At 37.5% G+C, this 10,796-nt stretch overlaps 1 protein-coding gene across 1 annotated transcript in view; it reads right to left on the reverse strand.

Annotated features, from left to right (window-relative positions):
* TUBGCP3 (tubulin gamma complex associated protein 3) overlaps nucleotides 1-10,796 on the reverse strand; it is a 97,201-nt gene that overhangs the window by 72,713 nt on the left and 13,692 nt on the right. Inside the window, exons 3-6 of the mRNA XM_004704307.2 lie at nucleotides 6,652-6,719; nucleotides 3,597-3,674; nucleotides 2,015-2,232; nucleotides 1,266-1,438 (exon numbers count right to left, since the gene is read on the reverse strand). Of these exons, the coding sequence (XP_004704364.1) occupies nucleotides 1,266-1,438; nucleotides 2,015-2,232; nucleotides 3,597-3,674; nucleotides 6,652-6,719 (537 nt within the window). The remainder of the gene's footprint in view (nucleotides 1-1,265; nucleotides 1,439-2,014; nucleotides 2,233-3,596; nucleotides 3,675-6,651; nucleotides 6,720-10,796) is intronic.

The following is a 10,796-nucleotide window of genomic DNA, read 5'->3' on the forward strand; positions in this document are numbered from 1 at the left end:
AGGAAAATGAGCTGATTCCGGGAACCCAAGAGGCAAGTGAATTTTGGGAATGATGAGGGCAACAAATGTATAGATGTGCTTTACACAATTGATCTACGTATTGTGATGAATTGTATGAGCCCCAATAAATTGAGTAAAAAAATATATCACAGTTTTCTGAATGAATTTTGTTAATTGCCTGTGAAGGTTTTAATCATTTTACATTTAATGCTAATTACTGATGTGTCTGGGCTTAAAATCTTCCTTATTGTCGTGTTCTATTAACTCTACTTTTTTCCGTACGTCCCCACCTGCCTTCTTTTGAATTAATCAAAATTATAAGTCTATCTTACCTCAAAGTTTTGTATATACTATCGGTGTGAAGGCATTATCAGAAATCACAGCAAACAAAAAGATAAAAGCAGAGAATAGTATCCTGACTCGGGCTAGAAACTGACATTCTAATTCTAAGAACTCATAGGTATTAGAAATGACACACGGTGTTGCGAACATGGACAGAGGAAAGCTGGTACATGGGAGCTAGCTGGAGGGAAAAGAAGACTTTGGCAGACGCTGACGACTATGCTGAGGGTAAGGGCTCAAGGCTAACGGTCTTCATCTTTATAATCAAGCCTATTCTATCAAGAGGGGTTTCAGCATGTGCACATTAGGAACCAGTAATCCGGGTCACTTTTTTTGAAGATACTTCTATTTCAAACATCGCTAATTCCTAATATCCTCGAGGAAGGAAGGAGGAAAAGGAAACTCAATCTTCCTTCTAGAAGAGAAGCAGGCTTTCAAACTCGCACGAAAATATTTATTAACCCATGGAATGCAGATTTATCGAATTTCTTCTTCAATAGATGTTGGATTCTGTACTAAATCCATGAACTGCATAGAAATGGGAGATGGTATACAATTTAATAGAGCGACCTAACCAAAATCAGAGAGGCTTTCCCAGGGGGTTAAAGGCAGAATAAAATTTAGACAAGGGAAATTTGATATGCAAGCAAGAGGAAAAAAAGAATAATCCAGGCAAAGAAATCAAGGGACAGCAGTTGAGGAATAAAAGGAGTTTCTTGCTGAAGTTCATAGAGCCACGGAAGGATGATAAAGTAATAAAGCTAGACTATACAAGGGATTTGGGACAGTAGCATAAGAAGAATAAGAAATCATGAAAAAGTTCCAAGTGGGAATTCCTTGATCAGTATTTCAAAATTAAGAAAGAAGTGTGAACTCTAAATGTTCCAAGAAAAAAAGTTACTTTAAACTATACCCTTCCTCACCACTTGCATCCCCGTCTCTCCTGGACCTCGTCAGGTTCCGAGAGATGGTGTCAGGAACTCCTTTTGCGGTCGAGGTTTGTGAAGAAAGCTGGTTGGAAGTTAAAGTCCACGCAAGACGAGACCCCAACTGCTGTCGACGGTAATCTCCTACTCCGGGAACTTGATGGGGCTGTCTGATAGAGTGAAAGAGCGTTTTATATCTTTGAGTTCACATGCTAGAGTTTCTAGACTTTTTCTTCACATTACCACGTTGAAACACATGAATTTATAAATCTCAAATAGATGACACAACCTAAAAACACATAAAAACAATCCATTTTAAGTTCTTCAAAAATGTCCAGCCTCCTTGAAACCCTTAACCTAACATTCAAACACAAAATTTTATTCCCTTTTATAGTGCTGTCAAATTCATTCAGCTAAAACACTGGGTACCAAAGTGATCTGACTGCTAGGAAATCATCTGATTGCTAGACATATTTCTTACATCGTAAATATTCAGACTTTTCTTTACAATTACCTAAAATGCATTACCCTCCTAAAACCACTGTGAAATGCATTCCTAATCTTACCTTCAAAATTAACACCCATCATTCTCAAAACCTCTTTTCTATCCTCAACTGTCAGGATAAAAAAGAAATGGCAATACACGCGGCACATCGGAGGGCGTAGAGATATTGTTAACAAACGCAAAATGCCTGATTAAAACTCTGAGACCTTTTTGGTTCTATGCACGGAAAGCTTGCATTTACCCAGGAAGGAGAGACTGTGGGGTCGGTGTTGGGCCATTGAGGGCATACATGCTTATGCTGCTGATTCCACTGCTTCCCATGCTGCCAGAACTCTGGGCTGACTGGGTGCTTCGGTCCTGGTAATTCAAGGGCAGAGTCTGAGGTCTAGCATAGTAGTATGGAGTTGAATGAGCATCTCTTGGTAATGCCTGAGCAAATAATGCGGCATAGGTAGAAATCTTAAAATAAAATGAAAGTACATTAGGAATATGGAGGTATAAAATTATATAATATTTTCCCCAAAGCAACAAAGTTAATCATCCTATTTTCTTTCAGTTTCTGTAACTAGAGTTTGTATTCATTATATAATTATTATATATTTAAAGTATACCAAAACTGATAAAACCAAATCCAAACCCACTGCCATTGAGATGATGCCGACTCATAGTCACCCTACAGGATAAGCTTCTTAGAACTGCCCCGCTGAGTTTCGTATACCTGTAACTCTTTCTGCAAGTAGAAAGCCCCTTCTACCTTCCACAGAGTGGCTGATAACTTTGAACTGCTAGTCTACCGGTTAGCAGCCCAACACATAGCCACTATGCTGCCAGGGGTCAAACTGATAAAGCTTTATAAGATTTTCTAAATATCAACAACTGTTACCATTGTCCAAATAATTAAATACTTCACTGATTTAGACTCTAAACCAGGGGTCATCAAACTACAGCCCGCGGGCCACATGCAGCCCTCCAAGCACATTTATCTGGCCTGCTGGGTGTTTTTGCCCCGTTTTGTTTTTTACTTCAAAATAAGATATGTGCAGCGTGCATAGGAATTTGTTCATAGTTTTTTTAAACTATAGTCCGGCCCTCCAATGGGTCTGAGGGACAGTGAACTGGCCCCCTGTTTAAAAAGTTTGGGGACCCCTGCTCTATCTAAACCATTATAAAATTCAAATAATTGCTAAAACTTTAGCATTATTATAAAGAAAACAGATGCTCATTAATCAGATTAAGCTTTAGAAATGAATGTCACTTTTCTACCCACATACTTAAATTTTTAAGACTGAAATTTTAGTAATAAGAGTATCTTAGATTCTGTGAAGTATAGAACAGCCAATATGTTTCTTCCAAATATTGCATGTGACATAGATGATTCTTGTGCGGCAACTGGAAGATGTCACTGATATTAACAGGAACTGATTTTCACAATGTTAACTGAAAGCACAAGAACAATCTAAAGGATCTTCTAATTCTTAAAGAATGATCTATCTGTGCTAATACTAATAACTTTACAAAGTGAAAGTCTTGAAAGCTAATAATGTATGCTCTATTTTATGGCATATTTTCATACCTAGCGTAGTAACACAATTCTGGAACACATTTAGGAAATGCTGCCCACTAATTAAAACACTAAAATAAAAAAAAAGACACCTCTTGACCTGTCTAGACTATCTTGAAAACTAGGTAAATATTTGCTTTTCTCATATTTTCTAACTACAAAATCTGATTTTTACCAAAATTTGGTATAATTCCCCCAACAAGACAGTGTCTTTTTTTTTTTTTTTTTAAAGACTCTATGCTGCCAAAATAAGGCCACTTACCTTGTTTGGCTGCTTACGTGGGTCTTCACTAAGGCTTAGTAGGAGGTAGAGTATTGACCATTTATTTTTCAAAACTCCCTAAAGAAAAAGAAAACATTTAAAGAGTTCTTTACTATCTCCACTTTAATAAACCTTTCTTCCAAATTATATTTCTCCTAAAATAGAACAGTATTTTAAAACTCACATGGTAACATCAAACCTAGTTGTGTTCATTTTACAAGCAGCACAAAAGTACGTACATCAGAAGTCAATAAATAGGTACAGTCTCAAACACGTTAGAACCGTTAGCCCTGTGAACTACTACAGTGTCCCTTAAGAGAATAATTTCTAAATTATCCTATTCTTGAATAGCAGTATTGTCTCTTTCTGACATAATGTCTAATAACCAACTTTCCAAGCATACTGGTTTGAAGAAAAATGACATAAAATATGTGATTTTCCCCCCTACCTCACTGATGTCTCATTTAGGCCATAAAACACATTACTTTTTAAAAAGAATCGAATATGCAAGATACAAATCTCTGCCTCGTGAATTCTTAAACTCACGATTTGGCTTTGAACCACTCTGTTTTAGGGTAAATAATGCTGAGGTTCCTATATAAAGTTTATTATATAAAGTTCTTTAATTTCCAACTATGAATCTCGAACATGACTTCACACAATAGTAGCCAACCCTCAATATGCTTATCTTGCACTTCTCAAGCATTCTATTCTATTCTGACAGCCTTCCTTTTTGGATGAGAAGGCTAGCATTTACAATTCCTTTATTTGCAAACCAAATTATGGAATGGTTACCTACATTACACAAAGTCTTAATTATAGAAAGTAGTCACTGTGAGTTTGGGGTTTTTTTAAAGTTTTTTCTCAACTCATTGCCCTCCAGTCAGTGCTGACTCAGTAACCCCTTATGGGTTTCTGAGACTATAACTCTTTATGGGAGCAGAAAGCCCACTCTTCCTCCTGAAGAGCTGCTGGTGGTTTTGAACTACCAACCATGTGGATAGCAGCCGAGTGCATAACCACTACACCAGCGCTCCTCTACTAGGTATTTAAGTTATTGTTTGACAGTAAAGATTGGCTCACATGATTTTTAAGAAATTCAACAAACTCCTCATTTAGAGCAACAAGGGTAACAAAAGGGGCCAGTCCTGAAGTAGTCCTCAGTTTAGCGGAAAGTAGACAAACGGATCGTTTAATGCAGAATATTAAATTATGTGATAGAGTAAAACAGATTTTTATGATAAAGCAGTATCACCCAATCCAGATTCAGAGGATCATGAAAAAAATTCCAGAGGAGATCTGTACCCCTTAGGAAAATAAGGTGATGAATAAAGAAGGTGAACAGGTATAGCTTTCCCAAGAAATACATAAATTTCGCTAAAGCCAAGGAATAAGAATAAAATTTGAAAATCAAATGAAAGGTCATATCAAAAGGGACCTGTTATTCTATACCAAGAAATTTGGAGTTTAAGCTGAAGACAGCATTATGACACTGGATTTATTCACTTCATTCCATAAATAAGAGAAACAAAAGTGATCAACTTATTTAAATCTCAAAGGTATACACTAGGAGTCCATGCGAAATTCAGCTGGCACTCCAGGGACAAATGAGAGACTTAGGAGCAATCAGTTAAGAACTGAGGACAGATTTCAGTGTTGAGAAGGGAGGTGAAGCAAACTGTCAAGATGACACCTAGGTTAACTTTTTGGCAATAGATAGTTATTATCATCAGAAGAGAAAATATATATGAAAAACAGATGTCTATGAATGGCTGTGAATAGACAGAAGTATTTAAAAATAAGAACGTACTGCCATTGAGCCAATTCTGACTCAGAGCAACCCTATAGAGCAGAGTGGAATTGCACTACTGGGTTTCCAAGACTGTAAATTGTATGTTATTTATTTATTGAATATTGTGTTTTATTTTTTGTGTGTGTGTGTGTTTTATTTTTTTAATCATTTTATTGGGGGCTCATACAACTCATCACAATCCATACATACATCAACTGTGTAATGCACATTTCTACATTCATTGCCCTCATCATTCTCAAAACCTCTGCTCTCCACTTAAGCCCCTGGCATCAGCTCATTATTCCCCCTCCCTCATGAACCCTTGATAATTTATAAATTATTATTTTGTCATATCTTACACTGTCCAACATCTCCTATCACCCACTTTTCTGTTGTACGTCCCCCAGGGAGGAGGTTACATGTAGATCCTTGTAATCGGTTCCCCCTTTCCACCCTACCCTCACTCCACCCTCCCGGTATCACCACTGTCACCACTGGTCCTGAAGGGATCATTTGCCCTGGATTCCCTGTGTTTCTGATTCCTACCTATACCAGTGTACATCCTCTAGTCTAGCCAGATTTGTAAGGCAGAATCGGGATCATGGGCTATAAATCTTTATGGGTGTAGAAAATGTCATCTTTCTACTCGGAACGGCTGGTCGTTTAGAATTGCTGGCCCTTGCAGTTAACCGCCCAACATATAACCCACTAGGTTCTCAACCTTCCTAGTGCTGTGACCCTTTAATGTTGTGGTGACAGCCTCCACCACCACTACCATAAAATCATTGCCATTGCTACTTCATCACTGTAATTTTGTTACTGTTATGAATTGGGCGACCCCTTGGAAAGTCGTTCAACCCCCAACATCATCAGGAGCCTCTCAGTTCTGAGGATCCAAGTTCCAAGAACCTTGGGAGTTTCCTAACAAATGTCTGAACAACGATGGCCAGTAGACACAGGTTTTTAAGTTATTCAATATAGAAGAACAAATTAGAACTCAATGAACAAAATAAGTTTAAGATGTATATAATTCTGATTTATTTTTTCCAATTAGCTTCCGCCTTCCTTAAAAACAATTTAGCATTAAATACAACTAAGTATTCTTAGTTCTAACATCAAAATTTAGGAGTACACATTGTCCAGAAATTAACGCCATTAACCTTTTTTATCTTAATTTGATTCCACAAAAAATATTCAACTGTTCCCATACCACTATCACTATCTTCATCAAGAGCGGAACTTTCAAGAGTAAGTGTTCGATACCTGTGAATGAAGTTTTCTGTGCAGTTCTGAAAACAGCGCAACATCTGCTTCTCTTCTCTGTCGAATAACTGAAAGGTTAGAACACAAGCTCAACATGTGAATTACATACAAGGAAATTCATTTGAGTACGACTGTTTCACCAATAGCTTCAAGGGCTGAAAAGACTCCTGGATGTAAGAGTCAACAGACCTATAAAATAAATGAAATAAACTATAAACATGATCAGAGTGGTCTCAAAAGAGTTTACATGAAAAAAGGCCAAGATAGTAAAATTTTGGAATATTTCACATTCTATATATAAGTATTAATAAATGTAAAAACCCCAAAATAAAAAAGCTCATTGCCATCGAGTCAATCCGGGTGCACAGTGACATTACAGGACAGAGTAGAAGCCTGCCCTATATGTTTCCAAGACTATAACTCTACAGAAATAGTAAGCCTCATCTTTCTCCCATGGAGCAACTGGTGATTTTGAACTGCTATCCTTGAGGTTAGCAGCCCAGCAAATAACCACTATGCCTCCAGAGCTCCTGTTAATAAAAGGAGAGTGTAGAAAATGATTACCAATTTAACTCAACAATTAACTTAATAACGCCACCTGGAGTGGGGAAAAGGAAGTAAAAATCCTCAATTCAGAGAGTAGCCACATTGCTTCTCGGCCTTTTGGCTAAGATCAAGTGCAGAGTAGCAACGAAATATTATGTCATTTGATGATAGCTTATTTGACTTAGACCTTTCATTCTAAACATTTTGCTGACATATTCAACAATGTTTTGTATTGCTTCAATATAAACTGTATGAATTAATTGCTGTTGAAAAATAAAACCTGTTTTGAGAATGATGAGGGCAATGAATGTACAAATGTGCTTTGCACAATTGATGTATGTATGGATTGTGATAAGAGTTGTATGAGCCCCTAATAAAACGATTAAAAAAAATAAACTATTAAAGGAAAAAAAAAAAAGAAAACCCAAAGTAGCTTATTATCTACTTTTCACCAGCTAATTCACTTAATTAATAAATAAAGGTAGAAAGATGTCTCTGGGACGATTCTAACCACATTTATTTGAAGGTAGCTGTAGCAAATGAAGAGCTCTGTTGGTGCAGTAGTTACGTGCTCAGCTACTAACCAAAAGGTCAGCTGTCCAAACCTACCAACTACTTCTACACAAAACCAAGAGTCAACACTATTCTCAATAGAGAGACGGAAAGCATCCCCTTCACAATAGGAATCAGACAAAGATGTCCATCGCCACTATCATCCAACATTATACTGGAAGTCTAGCCAGAGCAGTTATGTAAGAAAGGGAAAGGCATCCAAATTGGTAAAGTGGAAGTAAAAGCATCCCTCTACTTGCAGATATTTGAGAAATTCCAGACATTCTAAAAGAAAGCTACTAGAACTTGAAGAAGAATTGCGCAAAGTGGGAGGGTACAGGATTAACATGCAAAAATCAGTCTGATTCCTCTACAATAACTCTGAAAAGGAAATCAATAAATCAATGTCATTTACAATAATGGCAAAAGATGGAATATTTAGGAATAAATCTCACCTGGAATATGAAAGACATACATAGAAAACTATAAAACGCAACTGCAAGAAGGCAAAAAGAGCCCTACTTAAATGGACGAATATATCACGTTTATACATAGAAGGACTTATGAAAAAGGCAACACTCCCAATATGCAGATAAAATGCAATTCAGGTTCAGATTCCAACACCATTCTCCAAAGAGAAGGAAATACCAATCACCAACTTTATATGGAAAGGAAGGGATGCTGGGTAGCAGGCCTGACACTTCCCAGCCTCAAAACCTACTATACAGCCATCATCATCAAAATAGCTTGGTACTGGTAGACATTAGACACAGATTAACAGTTTCAGAAACCCAGTTTTACTCTGTCCTATATGTCCAGTCACTATGAGCTGGAATTGACTCAATGAAAATGAGTTTGGGTTATTTGTGGAATGAAGACAATTACAAAGTAAAAAGAGGGAATAGAGTAGTTACAGAACATTCAGATGGAGAAGTCAAATGGATTTCAAGAACCAGGAAGAAGGGGAGAATGGCAAAGAATGATGGGGAGAGGAGGATAATGGGAGAATGCAGGAGTTACAGGCAACAGAGGTAAATACTATTACATCCACAATCCTGTAGTAGTGGTGATCTACAGGTAGGTGCATGGATAGACAAGTAGGCTCGGTGAGCGTGGAAGAGTGGGGAATATAAATCCTGTGAGTTTCTGAGGTTGTAAATTTTTGCAGGAGCAGAAAGCCTCACCTTTCCCCTGCAGTTGAAGGCCTGGTGGTTTCAAACTGCTTACGCTATGCGTACTCCACTATGCCACCAGGGCTCCTTATGAGTCGAAACCACCACTAAGGCCGTGAGTCTGGATATCTGGTGATGTGGTGAAACACAGGGGGTAAAGTTACAAAAACTTCCAAGATATAACCAGGAACCCTGGAAAAATAAATTGCTAGGTCTGGGAGCTTAAAACCATAATCTGATAGGACATCAATGTCAAATGGCATAATATCATTCACAAAATTTTTCTGTGACTATCAACTGGGGTCTTAAAAGCTTCTGTGGACATTAAGGTACAACTATTGATCTCTCGCTGTCTGGAGTAAAGAAGAGTAATGACAATTAAACACATACGGGAATAATTAGTCCAAGAGACTAAAGGACCAAGCCAACAAAGAGATGGCATAAGAAGATCCTGGATAGAGTCGGGAAAGAGAATCATGATGGAGGTCGGGCTTGCCAGTCATACAGACATAGGTGGCACCTCTGACACCATGGCCCTTGGCCATCCTACAGATCTCAAAATGAACTCATCTGTGGTTCAATTTTCACCCAAATTAGAGGCCAATGGGATCAAGGGGGCAGCATTTGCCCAAAGAGGGAAGGGTTCTGAAGGGTCAGGAAAGGAGGGAGAATGGCAATAGAAAACACAGGGAGGAGATGGGTGGATGCTGCTAACACTGAAGGGATTTTAATGAACGAGCTGAAACAGAACATTTATGACTTGTTGAATATAAATTCATTATTTTCTCTGTAAACTTTCACTGAATTCACAATACAATATTTTTAAGTATTACTATAAGATCCACTTTTAAAAACTTGTACAATTAAAATTTAATATCTTTGAAAACATATAAACCTATTTCAAATATACAACATCATAAGAATAAACAAGTGAGTTTCCTCAACTCATGCTAAGGTGCTCGGTTCTGAAGACGAGAAGGCCACGTTCGGGTGAGAGCCTCACTTCATAAGGAATACCCAGTAGCAGCAGCCTGCTACTTGTCTGCACAGAAGCCTTCTGTCTCTGGCCTCACCTGCATGGACTTGTCCCTTATCCTGCATGACAGTGAAAAGAGCAATGCTCTCCTTAAAGCAGCTGGAGAAAATGCTGCACTTTTCTGGTCTGGCTAGTAATGCCCAGGCCAACATCCACGGTGAGCGCCTACTCTACTAGGTGATGCCAGCGGACCGGCTCCCACATTGAGATCTGCACCACTAGGAGGCTTTGCCCCTTCCACCGCTGCTATCCCAGGTAAGAAGAACATGGCAATAAAGAAAGAAGCTGAGGAGTCTATTGATAAGAACTTTGGTCAATTTCCACTAAATTCCACTGTAACAAGTTTAATAAGGTAAACATTAAACAAAAAATAGTAAGGTTCTTTCTATGGAAAGACACTAATTAATGCATATAATAAAATTATGGAATATAATTATAGCAAATAAAAATGAAAAGTCATTCAAAATAGTTTCATTCTACTAGATGGACAAGCAAAGCAAATCTTGAATTACCAAATGCTCTACTTGTTAATGTGAAAAATTAAAAAACTAATAAATGCTAAATTTGCTGGTATATATGATTATTTTAGCTATTTGTTTCAATATTAAACTTTTTTTAATTTGAAGTCAACATTTTTAAAAATTAACTTTATTAACCTTATTCCAGAAGGCAAACTATTATAACTCAGCTGATTTAATATAATAACAATAATCACATTTCAAAAAGAAGTTGAAATGTAAAAGAAAATTACTTCTAAGAATTAATGAAATATGATAGACCAATAGTGACTATTATAGGAGAGTACAGTGAACCCTCGCCACTTCGCGCTTCGACTTCCG

This window comes from Echinops telfairi, unplaced genomic scaffold (genome assembly GCF_000313985.2).
Source record: "Echinops telfairi isolate 266 unplaced genomic scaffold, ASM31398v2 ScPeMD7_7467;HRSCAF=8505_1, whole genome shotgun sequence".
In the NCBI taxonomy this organism is placed as follows: Eukaryota; Metazoa; Chordata; class Mammalia; order Afrosoricida; family Tenrecidae; genus Echinops; species Echinops telfairi.